The 26111-nt window shown below is 39.0% G+C and overlaps 1 protein-coding gene across 1 annotated transcript in view; it reads left to right on the top strand.

The window, feature by feature from the left end:
- The window catches only part of LOC149145273 (kinesin-like protein KIN-7N), a 178707-nt gene that overhangs the window by 49725 nt on the left and 102871 nt on the right, over positions 1-26111 (top strand). Inside the window, exons 11-15 of the mRNA XM_089447508.1 lie at positions 16579-16647; positions 16732-16791; positions 16891-17043; positions 17207-17263; positions 17726-18019. Of these exons, the coding sequence (XP_089303634.1) occupies positions 16579-16647; positions 16732-16791; positions 16891-17043; positions 17207-17263; positions 17726-18019 (633 nt within the window). The remainder of the gene's footprint in view (positions 1-16578; positions 16648-16731; positions 16792-16890; positions 17044-17206; positions 17264-17725; positions 18020-26111) is intronic.

Here is a 26111-nt window from a genome sequence, read left to right as displayed (position 1 = left end):
TTCTCGCTGCTGCACTGCTCACATCATGTTGCTGCACCCATCATCTTCAAGCTGTTGCAATGCATCATGCTGCATCCATTTTGCTGCACCATACTGCACCATGCTGCCCTCATCATGCTGTCACCTATCACATCATGTCCATCATCACTACACTGCAATACTATGTCCAGTTACTAGCCTTAGCTGTTTGCTATGGCTTGTAGCCTAGCAAAGCGGCTAGGCTATAGTTACACTCTTCATGACACAATGTTACTTAAGGACAGCGTTCAAGGTGCTCTCCTATGACAACGTTTAGGCAGCGTAGAGTTCCTTTATGACAATGTGAAAGGCTATTACAAGCAGCACGTAAGAACTCCTTGGTGTTGCGTCCTTGACTATTTCTAAATAGCCAATTATAACACCTTTGATGACTGCGTTTGGGGCAGCATAGAGTCCTTCTCTTGTTGTGGAATAAGGCCAACCTTTAGGATGCATCTGGAGAGAGACTAGGGCACACACAAAACTGTGGCTAGGTCTCTTTAGAACAGTGTATAGACCTGTCCCTAGGACAACGGATTGAGGACCCTTTGAGCAGCGTATGAGAGCCAACATTATGATTGCGGTTAGGGCTTGAACTGATTGTAGTTAGGGCACATAAAATTGCGGCTGTGTCTCTTCAAAGATTGCGGATAGAAAACTGTGTTTAGGGCCAGGACTGTGGCCAAAACTAGAAGTCTTTACTAAGACTCACTTCCTTGTTGTGATTTCACCTTCCCTGACTGCGTTAGGGCTTCCTGCCTTCATGAGTGCGTGTTAGTTAGGGCATCATTAGGCCAGCGGTTAGGGCTTCTCCATACTAGCGTTAAGCTTCTGTATAGCGTAGAGCATCCTCTATGGCAGCGTTTAAGCTTCTCCATGACAACGTAGAGCTAGGGCATCTTCTTCTTAGGGCAATGTATACTCTTAGGATCTCTCCTCCCACCAAAACCCAAAGACAAGTGGAGAGGAAGAGATCACAAGAGGTGTGTCTAAAATGACTTGGAAGGCACCTCTATTTATACTAAAACGTGGAGGACAAGTGGGGGTAATTTGGTTGCTGGCCGACCTTGACGAATTGTCACATAACACAAATAAATTCATATCTCCATGAATACTTGCCGGAATCAGATGATTTTTAGATCAATCCTACACCTCTTGACGAGAGGAATCCAAGAAAAATATCAACTGCCATGAATAAGAAGACCCACATGGAGTTTGGCCCTACTTGCCAATTTTAACACTACACGACATTAATTAATCAGTTAGTGGATAGGGGGCCTTCCAGGTATTAAGAGGATGTACAACAATAGGTGTGGTAGGATGCAATGGTTGAGTTTACCTCGATCATGCAAACGATGTTTGGGAGGTGGTGCGTAGACCAAAAGACATGACAGTGGTTGGATCACACTAGATCTATAAGGTCAAGCACAATGTAGATGGTAACATTGGGAAATACACGGCAAAGTTTGTGGCCAAGGGGTTCTCTCAGAAGGAGGGAATATATTGTGAGGAGATATTTGCAACAATGGCGAGTTATAATTCTATTAGGGCTGTGATCTTACTAGCAACACAGATGGGATGGAAGATCCATCAGATAGATGTTAAGACGACATTCCTCAGTGGCGAGTTGAAGGAGGAAGTTTACATTGAACAACCAGAATGCTTTGTAGCACATAATAGTGAGAGCCATGTGTGCAGACTGAAGAGAGTTTTGTATGGCTCAAGCAGGCTCCTAGGGGGTGGTATGGGTGCATAGACAGGTACCTGCAGGGGATGGGCAATGTGAAGAGTGAGACAGATGTGAACCTCTACTATTTGATGGTTGGGGGTGAGGTACTCATTCTCGTCCTATATGTGGATGACTTTTTCTTAATGGGATAATTGGGGCTCATAGAAGAATGCAAGAGGGACCTTTTAGTGGAGCTCAAGATTAAAGACTCGAGATTAATGCACTACTTTTTAGGCATGGAGGTATGGCAAATAGATGGGGAAATTTTCCTTGGACAAGGGAAATATTGCATCGAGATCTTGAGGAGATTCGGGATGGAAGATTGCAGAGACATTTCTACACCCATAATAACCAATTAGAGGAAGTTAGATACATCTAAGGAGTTGAATGCAGGCCCCATATTATACAAATGGTTGGCTTTCTTATGTATTGTAATGTCCCCAAATTTTGGATTACTAGGCGAGGTGGTTAGGAGTGTTTTCCAGAGCTTGTGTCAGCCTAGTCATAGGAGCAGGATTACTCCATTTGTGGGCCCACAAGGTTTTAGAGGAGTTTTATGGGTCCGACTAGGATCGCTTACCATATTCCATCATCGAGATCAATTTTGCACGGTGTGCTCTTGGTTACGATGTGTTCTAATGATTTCCGTAAAATGGCGGTAATAACCGACATATTTTAATTATTTATGCTTAAGGTGTTGTTTCAGGTTGATTACTTGGAGAAACACCTTAGTGTAACAACTCGTTGGAATCAGGGTGAAAAGATCTACATGGCAGAATGATAAAAAAAAAAGGCCTTGTGTGGCCAGTGTGACCACATAGGCGAATTAAACATTTTCCAGCATTAAAGGCGACTTTAATTAGTTTATAAAAGTCACTTTATTAAATAAAGAAAGGAAAAGTGCTTTTAAATATTTAATTGGAGGGAGAAAGTAAGAGAGTTATAAAGAAAAACAAAAAGAAAAAAGAAAAAAGAAAAAAGGGGAAAGTGAAGGTGAAAAGAAAACCCTAAACTCATTAAATAAGGAAAATGAGGAGACTCTTCTCATTTGTGCATTGTGTGTGAGTTTGGAGAAAGAGCTCTTGGAGAAGGAGAAGCTGAGGGTTTAGAACCCTAGCCGCCATAGTAGACTTCGGTGTTGCAACGAGAGAGCCTAGTTTGGATTTGAGAGTGAAATCACTTAGATTTCACCGTTGAGCTAGAATGGAGTGCAAGATTTGCTAAAGATTATGAGCTGGAGGAGGTATTATCCGTTGCATCTACTCATTTTATTTCATTTACCTTTCAGGTTGAAGACAGTCGAGAGTCGATTTTTCCAGTCATATCAAAAGCCAAGGCACTGGCAATAAAAATAGGAACGATTCTCCCTCGCTCTGCTGGTCGAAATCTCAAGCAGAAGTTGGGTTGAAGAAGCAAACGCTGTAATGAATACAAACCACCATTAGTACGTGTTACATGGAGAATAGAAGAGAGGAGTTTCTTATTGTCACTGGACGAGTTCTGCTTTACAGTGGGGTCGAGCTACTACAGTAGGAGGTCAAAACACTCGTTAATAAATTGCTGGCAGCTTGTAATGGTCAATGTATTCTTCCAATTGCGAAGAGGCAAGCATTTACACCATTCCAAAACCATGGTCATTGCCTTTTATAGCTGAATGAGCCACTAATATAATCTGGGCCGAGTTGCTGTAGTTAACTGTGCGTTGGGGGTGCCTGTCATCACAAAGAGTCTCGATTTGAAGTCTATTGTTAATAGCATAAAGTTTGGAGTTGTTGCTGGTAATGTTGGAAGAGCTATGAACCTTATTTGAGTTCCCTTCAGCTGATTGCGCCCTCTATTAATTGCCGCTTGAACGAGCTCTTACAATCTGGAAGTCTGGACTCAGATTTTGTGCTTGGGAAGTATGCTTCTCAAGCTGATATTCCTCTTAGTGGGATGTAAAGAATGCATACGTAACTCTTGTTGGCTGCCATCTAATTAGCAGGTTCATTCTTCCATTATCTATTCTCTGTGTATACATTTTAAAGAGAGTGTTTTTTATGGGTGTTATATTCTTATATCCACAATGTGATGGTTTTTCTGAGTTGTTTATATACTTTAAAATCTACCTAAATAGATCGCTGGTGCACTTGAATTTTTGAATAAAAAATAAAAAATATGATAAGTCACCTACAAAAATATACAGTTGAACTGTTTGACAAAAGGTTTGAGTGAAAAATTTAATCTAAACACACAGATTTGTTAAGAAATCTCAAGGGATCGCTGGAAGGAAATAATAATCCAATCATATAGGCATTGGTAGAGATGAAATCTAACTACCTACACCTCCTTTCAGACAGAGATCACCTACTCATGCTTGTTGAGATATATCATGACGTGTTAGTAGGAAAAGAAGAGCAAGTTGACATGCTTACTTATGAGCTTGAGATTTCCCAGGAGTCCTTGAAAAGCACTCAAATGGCCCCTCAAGAATCAGAGTTGCAGGTCGAGCAGCCTTGTATGGAGTCACATTGTGTACATTCTTCTAGGGCAACCATCACCAAAGAGGATGTTTGGGCCACTCATGATTTGATGGAGGAGCCTTCCGTGATAGTGGAGCACACAGAGCACCTAGATGAACAGGCACTTGTAGAGAGGTATGTTCTTGAGGTTCCTAATTATCACCTTTATCGAGGTTTTCCTAGAATGGACATCAATAAAGGTGACGAAATATTCGGCACTGCTGAGAGCTCTAGTGGATACTGGGCCGCAAATAGCTGAATGTATGAGTCCTAACACACCATCAGCTCTGCTATCACTTCTTGGAAATGCTGCCTTAGCATACTTCGCAAGTACACATTCTCTGCACACATCATGTTCCGTGCCAAGTTCTGGAATTCTTATTACCATTTCTGTGAGCATCTTGAGTGCTCCATGGTGTAGATGTCCCATTCTCCTATGCCATAACTCATTTAGCTCCTTCCCATTGCTACTATCGCTGCCTATTAGTGCCATTGGAAAATTAATTTGTAACCAGTACAATCTGTTACTTCGAACTCCAATTTGTGTTACCTTTTTCCAGCTTGGATGTTTGACATACACTTTCTTCTCCGTTACGCACCATTTTCTGGGTAATATCCCTATGAGAATTTCTTCTCCAAGATTGTGCTCAACTGACAAACAACAACTCCTTGTAGCCTTCATCTAGCTTATTGTGCCATTTTCCCTGGTACATGAGACAACTGTTTGGTCCCTCGCCCATCTCCCATGATCGTGTGTTTGAAGGTGGGCCTCCCGAGTCTAAAGGTATGCCTTGTCATTTGGAAATTGAGTATTGTAGTTTGCTTATCATGGACACTTCTGGGCATGGATTAATGGGGGGATCCGACGGAAAGAATGGGCTAGGTCTGTGCTTTTGTCTGGTAGATCCCTTTTAGGAATTAACCTTGGATTCGAGTCCCGTGGGATCTCTTTAGTGACCATTTGGTTCCAGGGATGGTATTTGATGGGAAACTCCGATTTTGGTTGCGTGTTCCTGCTCCCTTATCTGCTTATATTACCCTTTTTCCATTCATTATCACCCCATTCATCATTTTCCTGCTTGGGTTCACATTCCTCCATTGGGTCCACATAGGGTTAGCTCGCCCCTTCCCCTTGCCCACACATTGTGTCATGGCTTGGAGTGAAGCTCAGAGGCTGATGCAGTTGAAAAGAAAGTTAAAAGCATATATGGCCACATTCAACAGGAAAATGTACCACAAAATGCAAAAGATGGCTAGGACAAAAACATTTAGCATGTGGAGAAAAGCCAATACATGAGCTCTACCCGTTCATCATGGCCAACACCCTAGTTCCTACAGGTTTTATGAGCCTTCTTCATCATATATGAACCGATGATTGTCCCAACCCCTGGTGGGCGATGAACCTCCCCACCTTAAAAGGGGGATTTCACTGCGATATCTTATACATCATGCTCTAACCTCTTGAGCCCCGAGCAGTCAATCAAAGAAAATGTTTATTTCTGGTAGCATCGGATGTGCTCTAGCCACGAAATTTGGTGGAGAGGTTGGGGAACATGAGATCTCCAATACCCATAAAGGGTTTGGGCAGATTTTAAACAGATCAGGAGATTAAAATAATTAATATTTTTAATAGAGTCGCTAAGTCTAAACTTATGGAAAATAAAATATTAATGTGTATTAATATGAATCTGTGTTAGAGTGGTTCAAAAGACATGGATCAAGTCAGATTTAATCTTAGCCGTTGATTAGGGACTTAATCTCGATTGTTGAGATGTCAACATGAAAAGTATAAAAGGAGGCTTGCGGGTCACTGAGTTGCAATGCAACAGTGGGCAGCACGATGCAACTTGATGAGAGGAGGTGCAATGCGGATGCAATGCTGGGAGAAAGGACCAGCAACAACACAGATGCAGAGGGTGCCGTCATACAGATGCGACAATGGCAGTGGTAGAACCATGGGCAACAGTATAGGAGGTAGCGATGTAGAGGATGTTGGGCAGGAAGGCGTAGCATCAACACAGGTATTGATGCCGGATGATCAGAGTTATACTCAGTGAGGAGTATTTGTTAGAGTACAGTCCTCGCTAAGAGGGAGTGTTGATTTGGGGTATCATCGGATGTGCTCTAGCCACGAAATTTGGTGGAAAGGTTGGGGCACATGAGATTTCCAATACCCATAAAGGGTTTGGGCAGATTCTAAACAGATCAAGAGATATTAAAATAAATAATATTTTTAATGGAGTCCCTAAGTCTAAACTTAGGAAAAATAAAATATTAATGTGTATTATTATGAATCTGTGTTAGAGTGGTCCAAAAGACATGGATCAAGCCAGATCTAATCTTAGTCGTTGATTAGAGACTTAATCTCGGCCTTTGAGATGTCAACAAAAAAAGTATAAGAGGAGGCTTGAGGGTCACTTGGAGAACACACCAGATGATCAGTCATTCTATTCCCTAGAGCGGGGTTTGCTAAGAGTGGTAGAATCAGTGATCGGGAGAGCAGTTGAGGGGCATTAAGTACAGAGAAACAGAGAAGGCAGAGAGTGTGCCGGGAGAGCAGTGCAACAGCCAAGGGGATTGACGCATAGCCAACAAGGGCTCATGCAAAGGCAGCCAAGTGTTGCGCAGAGCACTAGAGGGGCCAGCGCAACGGTCGTAGAGGGCTCCCAGAGTTGACGCAAGGCCTCTTAGGGCAGACGCAGGCCTCGAAAGGCTGACGCAGGGCCAGTGTGGGACAGAGAGGGGCTGACGCAGTCCAGATTGGGCAGACGCTGGTATTGCAGGAGCAGTTTTGTGTTGCGGAGGTACCGAAAGGATTTTTCGGGGTTTCAGCCAGGAGATTTCTCTCGAACTGTGAGGTATAGCTGCTAATGAAATTCTCTGTTGGGTAGGCCGGTTTCAGCACCTAGATTATATTATGATATTGCTTAATAAGAAAACCCTCAGATAGCTACACCGGTTTTCCCGCATTGGGTTGTTCCAGGGACATTGGTCCAAAAATAATGGTGTCATGTAATGTGTTTGTTCTTGTTTCTTTTAATTGCTGATCTGTAATATGTTGAGCATGCACTGGTGTTTATTTACAGTATTTACTTTGTAAACAACTTGTTAAAGGAAAATTAACAAGTAGGTAGGAATAAAACAAAAAAAGTGCATAAGGGTTCCTAACAAAGTAAATTTAGAAACTTCAACAGAAAATCATAAAAAGGCAAAGGGCATAAAAGAAGGGTGGAAAAATCAAGGTTGACGCACCTTATGTACCAGGATTGCTCCCTCCTATACATTATAAACCCGACTGTGGGCTTCCCACTTATTAGCTACCCTTGCACCCAAGCTTGTGACCAGAGGCTCGCCCTTCTCGTCCGCTACTTCATTCACCATATCTGTCACATGCCACCACCATTTGAAGGTTGTACCTTGAATATTATCCCCTTTAGAAGTACAAACCACCTAATATCGTACTTGGTTAACCCCATTTGTATTTTAGGAGACGTTGGCACATCTTGAAGCCCATTATGGAAGTTCATGCCATTATGAATTCGCCACCTGTGGTCCATGATTAGGTAAGCTCATTTACTCGATTTCTCTAACGACTTGTTGTATTGGAAGGTAAGGGGACGCATTGGATCTTATGCAGGATTGCAGATGGTTTCCGTTCAGGGTTTGGTCTCCCTATACGGGGTCGTAATCCTTTAGAGGGCTACATTGGCACATGTAGGGTGAGCGTTGGGAGCCATTGGACTTCATCGCAGCAGATTGCACTCCATTGATCCCCCCAGCCATTCAGAGATTGCTCATGGTTCACTTGTTGACGAGGAGGATGCACTTGATCCATCATGCCCGACCGGCCCCAGATCTACAACATACAATTGACAGATGATCTAGGACTTGCATGATGATGTGGCATCTCCTACACCATCATCCTAGCCCTTGCAGGCGATGTATGTGCATCTTCGATTTGTTTAGAGACCCATGAGGACACTTGTGTGACCCCACATGTCATTTAGAGCACCACAGATTATTATAGGGGGTCAACCCCTTGTCCACTGCTTTTGAGGGTCCTATGATTCATTGTGGCACCTATGGACCTCATTAGGCCTCTTAGAGGGCCCTACGACATGCATAGCTTATTATTTGATCTCTTGAGAGGGGTACTTTTTCATTTATGAGTTAGTTTGGTGGGCTTGTCACCAAAAGTTGTATTATTAAAACATTATTTTATTTTTGGTGTTTGTGTAGGCCAAGGAGACTGATTCAAACTCCTAAGTTGTGTATAAATACAAGTGAGATGAGCTCATTTGCTCGTTATCACTTTGGTTCAAATATCTTATCTCTCTTGATATTTTCACACTTTTTCTAGAGGATGAATTGGAGCTTTATGGATGTGTTATGATGTGTGGATATTGGTCTATCTTCTCTTGGAGCTTCTATATTGTCAATTGTGAATGGTTGGATATACTCTATTACATGTAAGTACGTGTTTTTTGATGTTATTCTTGTTTACTTTTTTCATATATGTTGGACTGGGATTTTCGTTGTTCTAGGGCTAATTGTTGCATGCATTTATTGCTTAAATTCGTGGAATTTGTTTCTATTATAACATCTCTCAATGTATTGGCCATGTGATATGAGCGAGATCTCCTAGGGGTAATTCTATCAAGGAATTTGATATTGATAAGACATTCCTTTTGCACATCAAAGTATAAGAGCTACAAGGTTGCTTCCTCTTGACCTAGGAGGCTAGAGAGGTGATCTTGAGGTCTCTTTGACTGGGAAGCAAGAAATCCTATTCATACTCAACATAGACTCCATTCTCCCAAAGATTAAGGCACTGATCTACTGAGGGTGGTCACTAAAAACCATATTCTCTCACCTCCTCCCAGGTCTAAGCACATTGCGGTAACTAGGTCATCATTTTCCCGACAAGCTAGCCATAAAAAATATTCGATCTTCTAGGGTCTCCTGCGCTAGCCTTTGCTCTAGCTCTCAAATTTTTAAGGCATTTCGACGGTGGAGTTAGAAGAAAAGCCAAGCCTTAGCCCCGGGATCAAAACTTGCCTTGCAATACTCAAGGCTAGTACCTCATCGGGTTGAAACAACACCTTCAAGTGAAATTATTCTTTGATCCTTTCCCTCACCTTGTCTAGGGTAAGAATATCATTGGTTGCTACATACTTTTCCTCATACCTTAGATCGGGTTCACTTGGCCCTTTGTGCAGCCACTCCTTTGAAGGATCACTCTTCAAGAACCGTCTAAGATACCAATTCTAACAAGGATTTTAGGGATTGGGGAACTCCTTCGCAAGTCCTACCCCATAAACCTATCCCTCAAAATCCTCTCTTCCTTTCCCTAGAATACATAGTACCTTGCTTAGAAAGCAAACAAGCTCCATCCTTCAAAATTTTTTGGGAAAGGGTTTGTTTGGATCACATATATCCATTGACTTATCATTCATTAGTGACTCTATACATATTGGTTCTCCTCCCATCGGTGAAAGTCTGTGAATAGAAGGGAGCATTAGTTGAGGTGACTCGTGAGCTAAGTCTCCATTTGTTGTTCTTGGCCCAACATTTGCCCTTTTGGGATCCTCCTTTGGTCCCCTGCTAGTTTAAGCGGTAACATTCCCTACGAAGTGAATATCATACCCCTTATCATATCACTGGGATACTCAAATCAGGTTCAAACCCAATCCTGGCACATGCAATACATCTATAGCACTGGTGCTTGCTCTTGACTCCCTCTGAAAATCTATGGTACCTCTCCCTACTGGAGTACATTTCGTTCTGTTTCCCATAGTAATTTGGAAGTCCATATGCTCCTCTTTGTAGCTAGAGAAATATTCTCTAACCCTTGTCATGTGAGTTGATGCTCCACTGCCTATATACCAGACTCCCTGTGAAGCTGATTCTCTTAAGCAAGCAAATTTATCCTCCAATTTGGAAGACAAATCTGAAGTCTCCTGAATGTTACTTTTGGCCATGGTTATGCGAAGAATTTATAGTGTGCTATTGCTTTTTTCCAACCCGACACTAGCTCTGTCTAGGAAACTGTTGCAAAACCCTCTACGTCCAGCTAGAGATATGCCCAACGAAGTTATGGCGCTGCTCCCTCTAACTCTGGAATCATTCGATTTGGAAGGATCAAATTTTTCTGCCCCCTCTCAGAAAAATTGGTCTTTCTTGAAGCAACTCGGCCCCTTGGCAAAATACTGCACAGTCTTTGGGAATTTTGGCTTGCTGCCCTTCCTAGGCAGTGAAATTCCTTTTTCTTCGTTTTCCTGAGCTCTCTGGCTCATCAACTTTGCTTTGATACCATGTGATTTTTTTATCTATTGCAACAACTAGAAATTACTCTTTTAACTGAAAATTTAATTATGCAGTTTATTTACTACGACCAACAACGAATAAAATTACAACTGCAATTTTCACCATAAAAATACTGCGGTAAACAAAACACTGAAAACTGAGAAATTCTAGCACATTGAATAATTTTGACAGATATTTTTGGACAATTGTCTCAAAAAAACCCAATGTGAGAAAACCAGTGTTCCACGGGGACGCGTCCCCTAGGGTGGGGTGCGCGGACCCCTCGCACCCCACGCACCCGGGACGGGGAGACTCTCGGGGGTGCGTTTCCCCACGTCCCCCTTTTGGGGAGACGCAAGGGGGTCCGTTTCCCCAATGTGGGAGACTCGACTCCCCGAAAGGGGTACTTCTGGGCGTCCCCCTGAAAATGGGGTTCTTCTGGGCGTCCCCTGAAAATGGGGTTCTTTTGGGCGTCCCCCCTTCATTTTTGTCTAATTACCCTTTATAAACCAAAAAAAAAAATTAAAAAAAATGAAAATTAATTTATTAAAAAAACATAAAAAATAAAAATAAACTAAATTAACAATTACAAATAAAAAATTACATGAACAAGTTAGGGTTAACTCCACTTTTCAAGTTTTCATTCTGCCGCCATTCATTATGCTCTTACCTCAACGCATTTTTTTCTTCAATCTGCTCTTACTGCGCCCACGAGAGCTTCAGCGCATTCTCACTCTTCTCCACGCAGCGACTTGCTGTTAGCACTTAGCAGTCGTTCCAAACTTGCAGTGGCATCCTCCCTCTTGCTCCACGCAGGCGGCAGGCGGCAGCATATCAACGATTCAGCGTAATCTTGAATATATTGAAGCTGGGCCTCTTCATTTGACTACCGAATAAGTTAGCAGTCGTTGCAAACTTGCAGTGGCATCCTTCCTCTTGCTCCACGCAGGCGGCAGGCGGCAGCATATCAACGATTTAGCGTAATCTTGAATATATTGAAGCTGGGCCTCTTCATTTGAATACCGAATTCAAACAAGAAAAACTCGTTTCTGAGGTGATTTTGTGAAGTAATTTCGTGGATTTTTTGCTATCTCTGAGGTGTTTTCGTTGGGCTTCTCTGGTCACAAGTCTTGCGCTTTTCTGGTCATAATTTTTGGTTTGTTTTTTGGAGCAGTATTTTCACTTTGGAACTGCTGTCATACTCTTATCGGACCTCAGTCTCAGCGCTGGGAAAAGGTCTGCTACAACCTACAGACCTCAGTTCATCCCTGAGGCAAGGAACAGATCTCTGCAACTTCGGTCCTGAGGCAAGAAGTAGACCACTGTTATCCTCAGCCATGTGAAGACTTAGTGTTCAATTTAGAATCTAGAAGACTAGAATGATGAATGATGAATTCAGAATTTTCAATTTTCAATTTAATTTTTAAATCAATGATTCAATGTAAATTATAGAATGATGATTGATGAATGATGAATGATATGGATCAATGTACATTGTATTTGAATATTTGAGTTTCATATTGAATTTTATTATTGAATCTTATGGTATTGAATCTTGATGAATTAGCATTATTGAACAATGAATATGAACATGAAAATTTCAAAATTATATACATATATATATAAATTTATAATATATATAATTAAAAATTATATTATATATACCTCGACGTCTCCCCGTCTCCCCTAAATTTCCCTAAAATTTCAGGGTTCTCCCACACGTCCCCTTTGTGTGTCTCCCCGCACCCGCGTCTCCCCGTCCAGGAGACTTTGTGAAACATTGGAGAAAACCGGTGCAACAAATGAGAGTTTTTATTCTTATTTTTCAGCAACAATTTTGAGTACAATGATTGAGATGGCAAATTGGCAATCTAATTTGAGGAAAATATTTGCAAAATTATCGTGAGAATTTTCTCTCACCCCACAACTATTTTCTACCTCCAAAAGTGCCTCCCTAGTTCCGTGCGTCACTGTGTTCGCTGACCTCCCTACGTCACCCCTTGTGTAAAGCTTATGTTGGTCCTTTGAGAATTTCGACCTTCCTTCCTTTGCCTCTTCCGGGGACTGGAAACCTTCCTCATGGAATGCTGTTGCCCTCCTCTTTCATCGTTACTCACCCTTTGGCTCTATTTTCTTTGCTGAGTTGTTGCTACTGAGAAAATAGAACTGCCTAGGCAATTGAGTATCTCCTCTAGTGTTTTTTCCATCACCACGTCGATCTCCTCTTATATTCCACTATTGGAGCACCACGACCAAGATTAAAACTTAGTCAATGGCTAGGATCATCCTTGGATCGGTCTGAGTGTGTTTGTAGAAGATTCTCACATTATTTCAATTAATATTGATTAATTAACCATATTCCCTAAGTTTGAATCTAGGAAATATTTAAAAATCGGTTAATAATCTAATTGAGATACTTCTAGGCGGAATTTCTAGAAACAATTTATGTGTTTTGGAGATCTCATGTATTATAATCTCTCCACCAAATTTCGTGGCTAAAAGACATCTGATGCTACAAAAACTAACAAAGGGCATGAGTAAACTCTCATCTTTGCTGAGTCATCATTAAGCTCTTAAATAAAAAATTACAACAATGAAGCACACGATTTTTGAGAGAATAGTTTAAATTTGTAATAACTCGACTTGCACACAAGCTATGGCTAGCAATCCTGCAAGAAGATTTGTAAGATTAGACTATGAGGCTAAATCAAATAGGAGTTCCTCTAAGAGCACATCAAGAGTGGGTTAGTCTCTCCAAAGTCTTCCCCTCACGCTTGGTCATTGATCCACCAAAATAATTTCCTTGTACAAAACTCAACCAAGGATTAGCTCCATATATAGATTTAAAAAAAAGTATGCAATGAAAAATGAGGCCTAGAGATTTATTTGAAATCACCTATAACTATCTAAATCTAGAGCAAGTTTTTTTTGTTTTTGTTTTTTTTTGTTTTTTTTTTTGTTTTGTTTTTTTTTATACCTATACATCTCTAAAGCATATGGAAACATGAAATGGATAGTACATGTAAAAGGAAATAAACACATTAATCAACAAAAATCCATACCATGCTCAAGGAGGACGAACATTCAATTTGTGAACCCCAAAGTCTTTATTGCATTGATATTGAAATTACACAAAGGAGCAAAGCTTCTGCAAGGACAATAGGTTGTCTCAAAAATACATAATGAGAGCCCGCTCAAATTATAGAAAATCTAGGGAAGATCTCAATGTAAACCCCAATGCCAAGCAGAGAAGGAGAAAATCTCAAGGCAAATTCGAATTTGCCAAGTATCGCTTCAATTCCAAGTGTAAAAATTGATTTATGGCAAGTGGACAACATTTTCTTGTTCCCTTATGTGCCAAATTCTTTTTTCCCTGCTTGCTGTGCCAAGTGTGGATGTATGTGAGTAAAGAGGGGAGCAATACTCGCAAATTTCTCAACCAAATAATGGTGGATAGACACCTCTACAAGTTGAAACTCAAACTAGCCTGCGTTAGCTGCTTGTAGCTGTGCGTTTTTCTCCTGAACTAAAGTGCATAGACGCTGCTTCCATGTGTTGCGTACATGTGTGATGTGGGTGTAATTTTTCTGGAAACATTTCACATAAGTTCCTCAAAGTATAATCTTCCCAAATCTCTAAAGTTCAACACTGATTTTACTTGGATTATTTGAGCTGCCCAATGGGTAGTCATACCTCATGGTGGCCCACAAAATGGTTTCACCATGTGCTTTAATACGTGCCATGTGGGTGCCCACCCAACGTCCAACTTTTCACTTTAATTTGACTTGATTTTCCACTTAATTTCCTTGTCATTTGGCATGTGGAAGATTTTCTGTTTCTGTTCACTTTTTTATTTTATGGGTAATTTATTACCACATTTTCCCCTAGACATAGGAAAAGTGGGTTTTCAGGGTCTATAATTTATTTTTGACCCCTCAAAGTGTGTCTTAGTAGAAAATTGAAGAGGAGATGTGTAAATCTGAGCACACATACCCCACACAACTTTTCTAGACATCACTTATTACAATTTACATACACAATTTATTAAAATTTTTGTGCTTGGGGAAATTTAAAAAATGACCCCTAGACCTAATCAAATTCCATGAAATTTTATGAGTGATTTAGCATGGTAATATACAATGACTCTATACACTAGGACTCACCCAAGGCCTTGCCATCAAACCACACTCTAGCTTTGAAGTTATATATGGGAGAAAAAACTCAATTAATTATTAAGTGTTAAAAAATACCAATAATAAACGAAGTAAAAAAAACTATCAAGAGTGAACTCACTTGATGACAATGTCCCAAGTTACCTAGGCCTGTTATATGACTCTAATCATCGTACTAGCATCACTTTACAACATCCCCGTAGGGCTTGTGGAATCTGAGTACAATATAGAAGAAAATTGGGAAGAATAAGAAGGAGCTTAAAAGCTCTGATGATAGCTGAACTCGGATAATACATGAATTCTCTGACATATCCTTAGGCATGGAGTCTTCAATTCTTCAAGTATGTTTCAGTGGTCAACAACTACCATATTTTCCAATACTAGGCATTGTGTTTCTCTATGATGTACCAATTTTTGCTTGGTGGATTCTCCCACTTGTGCATGTCTATAATTGGGCAAAATTAGACATTTCAATCAGACATGGATTAAAATTTCATCTAAGAAGACAAATAGCACCAATTGAAATCATTACATGGCTGACAGAACTATTGTCTGTCTAACTTCTCAACCATTGTATGTTGGTATAAAGAGGATGTAAGAAATGCATATGTTGGTTATTCTTCAGGAGTCTTGCCATAGCTATTTTGTTTCCTTGTTGTGTCCAAAAAGAGATAATACTTTGTAAATATTTTTTACTTCAGAATAATGCATGCTTTATTTTAGCTGTTATTTATTATTGGGTCTATAAGTGTCAGTGTGACCACTTTTGCATGTCTATAATTGGGCAAAATTAGACATTTCAATCCGACATGGATTAAAATTTCATCTAAGAAGACAAATAGCATCAATTGAAATCATTACATAGCTGACAGAACTATTGTCTGTCTAACTTCTCAACCATTGTATGTCGGTATAAAGAGGATGTAAGAAATGCATATGTTGGTTATTCTTCAGGAGTCTTGCCATAGCTATTTTGTTTCCTTGTTGTGTCCAAAAAGAGATAATACTTTGTAAATATTTTTTACTTCAGAATAATGCATGCTTTATTTTAGCTGCTATTTATTATTGGGTCTATAAGTGTCAGTGTGACCATGTTTAGAATTGTGTCATTCTGAAGAACCTGGGAGATTAAGAGTATACAGAAAAACGTAACACTATATCAAAATAGGCATGCATGTTTCAAATGCTTTGACACCTGTCATGCACAAGCCTCTTGGACAAAGTAATCATAAATGAAGAAGGGAGTCAGACATGAAAGGATACAGTTTATTATATTTATGTTTGAGAATTGCACAATTAAAATTATGAGGATCTGAGATACGTGTATGTCATTCATGGTGGCATTTGATGAATAATCTTTCAGAGTGCATCTGATATCTAGTCTTGGATTATTGTACATTGAACATGCAACTCTCAAGTTTGCTATCTAGAGAACATTTGCTAAACGTAATGAGCATGGAACTAAATAAATTACTATTATCAAGATTGCTGTTGTTAACGCATTTTGTCTGCTCTGCCAGCTCTCTTACAGTGCTGGAGAGTACATACATGCATTGCTTTGCCATAGTTTTGTCATTTTGTTTGAATTTTATTTTGCTTGTAATAAGTGCAGCAAACAACTTCCTCCATTTTGTTTATTTTCACTTTTGTTAAAAAATATGCAATTTTTCAGCATAGCTGATATAGTAATATTCAAGCACGGATATAGTTATTACTTATTTTATAGTAGATTAGGGTATTAAAAAAATTAGTTATTAAAATGTTATGGGTATCATCTTACATGTGTTTACTACCCTATTTGTGATTTGTGGGGTTTATTTACTTAATTTGTTTAGTTGCCAACATCTTACAGATAATGACAGATGCTGCACTGCTAAAGCGTCAAAAGAGGGAGATTGAAGAGCTGCGTAAAAAGCTTCAGGTTACAGCCATCCAGTTATTCAAATTCTTCTAATAGATATTATTGCTTGTCCAAGGTGGATATGTTAAATTATGTTGATTGCAGGGATCTCACTCAGAGGATCTGGAACTGGAAATTTTGAAGCTAAGAAACGAGATGTTGAAGGTTTGTTTGTGATATCTGCGACATTTATGGTATTTTTTGTTTTCCCTTTCGTTTTATCTCTTGTTTTTAGAGTTTTTTTATGACTCTTGTGATTTGCAGTTTGAACTTGAAAGGGAAAAGTTAGCTGCTGAACTTGAGGAGGAGAGAAAATCTCAACTGGAGCGTGATCGCCGTATCATGGAGCAGCAGCTTAAAATAGATAACCTTAGCACGCTGGTTATAAATTCAGATCAAGACAGGAACTCTTTTAAGGTGCATCCCTATAAAGTGTGCTGAATTTTCCGATTAGTTAATTATATCGTGTCCTGGGGCGTACACCTCTTAATACTATTTATTTGGTGATATGATTGCCAAAAGACTCTTGTTCTGAATATTCCTGATGTTTTTCCATATGTGGAATGCTGTTTACATAAAGCTAAACAGCTGTGAGCGAACTTATCCCCGTCGATTAAGCTTGGAGTTTTTGGGTCAGGTGAGATCTAAAGCTTTGTTAATTATTGGAATTTGGCACACAATTGTGATTATTGTTTGTGGGAGAAAGACTTTTGTCCATAGTGTGGGTGTTTTCTTGTACTGTTTGTGTCACATCTTTGCTGAAAAGAAATTGATTGTCAGCTAATGCAAACACAAGGAAAAGTAGCATACTACAAAAAGGGAGCAAAAGCATAAATAATTCTTGCAATCTGAGTAGTCTAAACTAGCGATTTTCATTTCAGCAATTTTTTTTTTCTGTTTTTTATAAATATTGTGTTTGGTGAAAAGTCCTAATATCATTGTATGAATGAAAGAATAGCTTGTGACTTTTCTTCTCTTTTCCCTGTATTCTATTATCAGGCCAGCGAAGTTGCTATTGTTGTTAAATGTCTCAATATGTGCAGCATTGTCTTAAAGTATATACATGCAATTTGATAGCTGCTTCTGATGTTGTGCTTAGGAAAGGAGATCAACAGGCAATGGATGCAGAGAAGGTTCATTGGACAGTCGTATTACTTTAAGAAAAGAGAAATTTCGGAGTCCTTCCTTTGGAACAGGATTGGATGGATCTGCTGAAAAGTTACGGAGTATTCCAAGATATCCAGATGCAAGTCCTCCTCCATCCAATTTTGGGAATATCGCGGATGAAGACATGTGGATGACTATGAATAAAGGGCATATAAATACTGATCTGGATTACTTACAGTGCACTCCTAATGGAAATTGTTCCTCTGTGCCCAGTGAAATTTCTTCGGTAAGTTTTGCAATAAACATTAAATACCTTATGGTTCTCAACACAATTATAATATTTCTCCCTTTTGTTTTAACTTGTCATGATGCAATCCATGATAATGTGGTTTTGAAGCATCGTTTTCAATCATTTCTTTAGAAGCTGTTATGTAACTAGAGTGCTTCTAAAGGGCATTACTATAATATATCTTATTTATATGTTTTGTAGTTTTTGTGAGTGCTTTTAGCATTACCAACCACTTGATACTGTTGAGGTTATGTGGTTGATCTTCACTTGAGGTTATGTGCAGACCAAGTTTATTGATGTATCGATGGCTTTATAGAGTGCACACATCGATAACCAACCCATTTATTTATTTATTTTATTAGGCCATTTTTGCTAATGTCGACCTATTCAACCTCATGAGGGTAGTGACATAAAGTATGTGTGTAAATGTTAGTACACACCTCTCATTTGTATCTACATGCTCAAGTTGATTATTGGATAAAGGCCTAAGGGCATCTAGTCTAGACAGTGCCTATCATTGAGTTTTTGTGTTTGGTTATGGTGTGATCTAACAAGCAGACATTTTGGAATGTATACTTGTTATGAATAAACTATAGATATAAATAATGTAAATATAAATAATAATAACACATCATAAATAATGATTAATTAGTTAATGAAGGGGTATGTCCCTAAGGACATGACCGTTTAAAAATGTAAAACTGCCTAGGGTATATAAGCAGGCTCTCACTCTCATTTGTATCATATTCTCATTAATATATTTTAATGTAAATTCTTGTGTCTTCAATGGAGATCTACACATTCCAAGTTTTTTGGAGTGTTTAACTTGCTATAAAGAACCTTGTTCGTTACATTAGTATCATCGTCGTTCGATCTTTTGGCCGTTCAACTGCTGCATAGAGCCAGTCTAATCTGTCCTTTGGCCATCAAAGTTTTGTCAACATTGTTGCCATCGAGATTGAAGTGTTTCGCTAGACAAGTTGGAGTTTCTCCATTTTTCGCCAATAGGCCTTGGCCATACAAGGAAAAAAAGAAGAAGAGATAAAACAAAATAAAAACTAAATTTTAGAAGAAAAAAAGAAAAGAAAGCAACTATTAATTAAAAAAAGTTGAAAACAAAAATATTTTAAAAAAATTCAATACAAAAAGAAAATTAAAATTATAAAGAAAAAAGGAATTTTATCAAAAAAATAGTCTGCAACCCAAACCTACCATGTCAGTCGATGCAAGGCGCATACCGCAAAGCTGTCTCCATTCACCGACCTTCATTCTACCCAATGTTCCTCCACCATCCATGACTGTATGCCTCTTCCGCAGATAGCCGCAGTGAGCACACTATCGTCGTTGTTCCACAACAAGTAACCGACAACCTCTCTGCCATCAAGACAGTCATTGGATTGCAACCAACAACATCCTTGGAACGCAATCAAGACACTGCTGCCATCTCAACCTGGTACTCACCATCCCCACATGCCGTACAAATTCCACTATCGTTGCTGCCATCCAGTGCTGCTGCAAGCCTGCAACACAGTTCTTAAAAAAATTAATTGTTGAGCGGTTGTTCCATGCCAGGCCATCGATAATCAGCTGTCAAGATCGATCCAATTTTTATATTTTGCCAACTGTTGCCTTTGCAAGTGTACTCCCACTACTAAATTCCACCAATTAATTCCAGCGACCGTAAATTAAAATCCATCATCTTATCACAAGGGAATTACTTCTTGATCGATACAATCAAACTTAGAAAAAATCAATCGTCCTACCTACTTGTACCGACACATTCATGCGCAACAATTTAGTACTTAACAAAATCTTTTTCGTATAATTAGATTTAGCTTCAAGGTAAAGTGACCATTAGACTAATTGCAAAGTAAGTGATTAAGTTATGCAATTATAAAGTATGTGAAGTTTAGAGTAAAAGAAAAAAGGATTAGAAAAGAATTGTCAACGTTTTATAATAAGAGGTAAAATAAAAATGAACAAGAGTAATGAAAAGGAATTTGAAATTTTATTTCAAGTGCGGTAGTAGAAAAAGAAAAAAGGTCACAAGGGATATTTTTGAAAGTATAAAAAAAGAGAATATTTCTAATTCATATTAAAATATTTATTAAAAATAGGGGGTTATTTTTAAAACCCTAAGTCTCATCCCGAAAAAGAAAAATGGACACTAGTAATGAAAGATTTCCTAAAACCTTTATTAAATGTGTGAGTACACTATTTAAAATCAAAGGATCACTTGCAAGAAGAGATATTATAATCGCTATCAGTCCTACCAAAGATAATAATTATGTTAGTTCTAAATGTGCTAGCCAATTAGTTGTTGTTTTTTGTAGCATTGAATATGTTCTTGCCACGAAATTTTGTGGATAGACTAGAATATATCTATTCTCCAAAACAAAAATCGTTTATGGAAATTCCACCTAGAGACGACTTAATTAAAATAATGAACCTTTTTTAATGGTTCCTAAGTCTAAACTTAGAAAATCTGGTTAAGTAAAGGGTATTAATTAAGTCACGGTGAGAATCTTCTAGGAGAGGACATGGATCAATTTCTAGTTCTCAACCATTGATTATGTTTTAATCTTGGCTATTGGTACTCCAACAGAAGATTATAAGAAGTCGTCGTTGGGTTGATGGAGAACACACAAGGGCAGATACTTAGTTGCTCAAGCAGATCGATTTTCTTCGTGGCTGAAGGTCGGCAAGAGAAAATCGAGTCAAAGGGTGAGTTGCTGGGGGGGGAGAGAGGGCATCCGCATAGTCTAAGAGTGCAATACAAATATGGAAGAGGTAGCGCAGAGGAGGGACGCAGTTCATCAACGTAGAGGAGTGACGCAGGGACTACGCAGGGGATGACGCAAAAAGGCTAGCGAAAGGGCAGGAGGTCCTTTTCGGGGTCAAAAAAACACTGTGGACTGTGAGGAATTCATCAGTAAATTTCTCTTAGTGATTCTTTTCTATTTTGGCTGTTTGTATCTTGTACAGAAATTATCGCTGAAGATTAAAAAAAAACCCTCATCTGGTGCAATGGTTTTCTCACATTGGGTTTTTCCGGGGACAATTTGCCAAAAAGAACTCTGTCATTGTGGTTATATATGTGCTAGTATTTTCCTTGTATTTACTTTCTGTAGAATTTATTTGTGAAGGCTGCAGTGTATGTATTTCGATATTTTTCGTAGAAAACTGCAAATAATTTGTTTAAGTAATTTAACAAATAGGAGAAATATTATCACTTGCTGCAGTAGGATTCATGGTCATTGAATTTTCACATGGTATCAGAGCACTAGTAAAGCAAGAAGAGCTCGTTTGCAGATGGAGGAAGGATTTTGAAAACACTGTGTAGGCAACAATTCGAAACCCTAGAGAAGTTGCACAGTCCATTGGTTAGGTAAGCAAATTTTCGTGGAAAATTAATTCTTTGAGTGAGTCGACAAAGAATAAAAATTTATGGATCGAGATTTGTCAGAGGCAGAGGGAGCAACACAACAGTTTCTACGCAAAGCAGGATGTGTATTTTTGCAGTTGCAAATTCAGTGTTGGAAAGGAAAAATAGCACAGTAAATTGTGGATAGTCAAGAAGCCTCAAAATTATCTTCCAGATTGGAAGTTGATTTTGTGTGTTTGTCAAGATTGACATCAGCTGGTGTTTGGTATATTGATAGTGAAGCTTCAACTCACATGATTGGAGTAAGTGAATATTTTTCGAGCTATCAAGAGGAGCAAATGGACTTCCAGATCAATATGGGCAACAAAACTAAGTGTACTCCAGTAGGGAGAGGCACCATAGATATTCAGACGAAAGCATGAACCAGCACTAGCGAATTGGGTATGAACCTAATTTCAGTGTCGTAGTTGCAGGACAAGGGGTACGATGTATACTTTGTGGGAAGAAAAGTATATGGTGATCATGCCACTTGGAAGAAGGTGAGACAAATGGGAGCTCGAAGTAATAAGCTATATAGATTGCAGAGCGATTCTCCAATGGCACTGATAGGCAGTGATAGCAACAGTAGGAAGGAGCTGAGCAAACTATGGCACAAGAGTATGGGACACTTGCACCATGGAGCACTTAGGATGCTCAGAGAGACTGTAATAGGAGTTTCAGCTCTCAGCATTGAGCACGATGATCTATGTCGAGGATGTGTACTTGGGAAGTACGTAGAAGCAACGTTTCCTAGAAGTGACAACAGAGCCAATGGCGTGTTGGGATTGATACACTCAAACATTTGCGGCCTTGTGTCCACCAGTGCTCTTATCGGTGGCGAGTATTTCGTCACCGTTATTAATGACCATTCCAGAAAAACCTGGATCTACTTCTTAAAGACCAAGGATGAGGTCTTTGATTGGTTTCGAGAGTTCAAGGCTCTCGTAGAAAACATGACAGGGAAAATGATCAAGGTACTACGTTCAGATAATGGTGGAGAATACACGGATAAAGACTTCACAGATTTCTGCGCAAAGGAAGGTATAATAAGAGAGTGGACAACTCCCTACAATCCATTTAAGAAAGGTATAATAAGAAAGGAAGGTATAATAAGAAAGTTTCGAGTGAAATGCTAAGGGAATAGAAGGAAATCTCTACTCTAAACCAACCAAGAAAAGCCAAGTTTAATCAACTTTTCTTGGTTGATTTGCTACTGTTAGAACAACAACAAAATGAGCCTTCGAAATGCTGGATTTAACAATGAAATTCCACAAAATTCAACCAAGAGATTTGAGAGGAATTTTTTAGAGTTTATGTGTGAGAAGAGAACGAGAGAATAGTCTTTAAAGCAATTGTAGACACTTAGTGCTTGGTGGGATTTTGCTTCTTATGTATTGAAGAATGATGAATGCTTCAACCAAGGAGAATCCAACCTTCAAATTTGAGGCCCCTGCAACTTGTTAAGATCTTGAATAGATATTAGTTAAGATAGGTGAAGCTTTGCAAATGGAAATTGAATAAACATTGCAATCAAACTAGAAGCATATGCAAATTTCAATTACAAAGCACAACACTATCAATAAGGAAAACAAACGACCAAGATCGTTTGTCTTTTCCTATGGGCAACATTTCCCTTATAAGGTCTACAATAACAAATTCAATGAAAATGCAATATAAACAAATATAGCTTACATTTAGAGCCAAGTCACCACATAAAGATCAACACACCATGTAGCCTCCAAAGCTTTTTTTAGTAGAAAAAATAGAGTAATACAATAGTAACAGAGCTTCCCCAAGAGTTCCCACCCTTCAACACTAATAACACTTGCTTGCACAAGAGGCAAGAGATTTGTTTATAGATAATGAGGGAGGAGATCCCAATTATAAAGTCGTGGATCGCAAGGAGGTGAAGATCCCAAGGAAAGTATGAGTCGACAAGGAGAGCATGCATAGGCCAAGTGGGAGAATGAGTATCCTCTGTTTATATAAATCACTTGAAGAGGGAGTGATGCCCGCTTAATTCGTGGCCCAACTCGTACTCACTTGGAGTCCAACTCACGATCAACTCGTGAGCATTAATGAGAGCCAACTTCTCCCTCAATTCATGGGCGTAGTAGGAGCCAACTTGACCATCCCAACTCAACCTCTTAATTCATCACTTGAATTGTAGCGTAACTCATTCTTGAGTGCTTACACACTCCTCTTTTGTGATTGAGAGCCTTAGTTGCCTAGAAACATGTTTTAGACATGTTCCCAGTTATTATCTTAATTTCTATGTCTTTTTCGTCACCATTTTTGAGTAAAAGTGTTTTTCCATGAGGAAAAATTAATGTTTCCTACCTAAAAGTGGGTATAAGGTATGTTGATACTATGAGCATGAGAAAAAAGTAACTGCGTGCCATACAAAACTTCCTAGTACCACTTTTTTATCAATTACACAAAAAATTATTAAAAATTCTCATCCTGCGAGAAATTTTCAATTATTAAAAAAATCTTATAAAAACCTAATGCAATTTTGCAAGATTCAAGATAATGCCTAGCATGGTAATATGCATTGAATTTAGACCTAGAAAACACATTCAAGGTCTAGTTATTAAGACATACTCCAGCTTTGGGGGATGTGAGTGAAAATCCTCAATTAATTATTTATCCCTAAAAAGAAAAAATAATTAATTAAGTGAAAAAATTTGGAGCGAATTCCTTAGTAACCAACTCCCAAGGGGCTAAGTCTTTGACGTAAGTTAATCATGTTAATGACATTTTTACAACTCTACATGGAGTAAAGAATTTGCATAGAGAAAGAAGAGAAGAAGATGGGGCAGAATTGCCATGCATGACTTTTGGACTTGAAGATTTGACACGTGCCTTGTGCAACTTTGATGTTCTTTCTCTTTTATTTGCTAGGTACATTTAGCACTGTTGACCATGTACATGTCAACAGTTTCGAGAAGCAAAGTACAAAATTGTGGATTAAAATTTCTGTCCTTATCATCATTGTAATCCCAAATTTTGCTTTGTATTGTAACAATGATTCTAGTATGACTATTAATCCATGTAGGAAAACCCAGGTAAGCCTATGATTCTTCTGAAAGGGTTTCACTCTAGGGAGTCTTTTAACCTAATTAAATTATTTGTGTTTGTAAATACACATAATTGGCCGAGTTTTTTTCCGAGATATACTCGAAAGATAGGGTGGAACTCATTTGCTTGATTTGTGGCCTATGTGGAGTCCACATCACTTTAACATGTGGATATTTATTTTTCTCCATTTATTTCACTGTCGGGCTAATTTATAGCCACATTTTCCACAAAACATAGGGAAAATGGGTTTGGAGGATCTAAAACTTATTTTTTACTCCTCAAAGTGTGTTCTAGTAGAAAGTTGAAGGTGAGAGGTGTAATTTGAAGCACACATACCCCATACAACTTCTCTACACATCACTTATTAAATTTTACAACCAGAATTTATTAAATTTCTACCCTGCGAGATATTTTAAAAATTAAAAAAACTGATCCCTAGACCTAATCAAATTCTGCGAAATTTTATGAGTGATGTAGTATGGTAATATAGAATGACTCTACACACTAGGACTCACCCAAGGCCTTGCCATCAAGGCGCACTCCGACTTTGGGGTTATGTGTGGATGAAAAACTCAATTAATTATTAAGTGCCGGAAAGTACTTAATAATTAACCAAGTAAAAAACACCTCCCAGAGTAAACTCACTTCATGACAGTGTGCCAAGTTTCCTAGGCCTGTTACATGACTCAATTCATCACACTAGCATCAACGTACATCATCCCTGTAGGGGTTGCGGAATATAAGTGCAACAAAGAAAAAGATGAGAAGTTAGAGTTAAAAATTTTTGACGATACATGAACCTTGGTGGTACATGAAGCCTTTGAAATATCCTCACGCATGGAGTCTTCAAATATTTTAGGTGCTACTTCAGTGGTCAACAGGGGGATTCAACAGAACGAATGGGCTTGGTCTGTATTCTTGTTCCCTTGTCCAATTTGGTGGTTAGTCTTGTATTCTTGTCCTGTGGGAGCTCCTTTATTGGCTAGTAGCTTTAGGAGTGACACTACATGGGAAACATTGATTTTCGTTGTGTGGTCTCGCTTCTCGACACCACATGCGACGCTCCCCTCCGCTCATAATAACCCCTTTACACATATTTCCCATCCGAGTCCACATTTGTCCATTAGGTGCACAAGGAGTCAGCCTCCCGCTCCCCTTGCCCACACTTTGGGTTGGGATTGGAACGATGTCCCAGAGGTTGATGTAGCTTAAAGAAAATTTAAAAGCATAATTTGGTCACTCTCTACAGAAAATATACCATAAAATGCAAAAGATGGCCAAGACATAAAAATTTAGTACGTGGGCAAAAGCTAAACATGGGCTCCACCGCTATCATTATGGCCATCACCTTGGTTCTTAGGGCCCCTTAGGCGGGCCCCCTTGCAATATTAAGGAACCCATGAATGTCCCGACCGCTGGTCGGTGATGAACTGCCCAACCTTAAAGGAGTGTTCAGTCGGTGATGAACTGCCCAACCTTAAAGGAGTGTTCACTGATATATCATATGCATCATGCTTTGATCTCTTCGAGTTCCGAGCAATTATCAAAGAAAAATCAATGAAAGGCATATGAAGAAAGGTGGAA

The sequence above is a fragment of the Pinus tabuliformis genome, chromosome X (genome assembly GCF_031772625.1).
Source record: "Pinus tabuliformis cultivar Carrire ecotype Pingquan chromosome X, CPIR1, whole genome shotgun sequence".
Lineage (NCBI taxonomy): Eukaryota > Viridiplantae > Streptophyta > Pinopsida > Pinales > Pinaceae > Pinus > Pinus tabuliformis.
The sequence above is the reverse complement of the archived record's forward strand: the minus strand, read 5'-3'. Positions and strand labels throughout refer to the sequence as shown.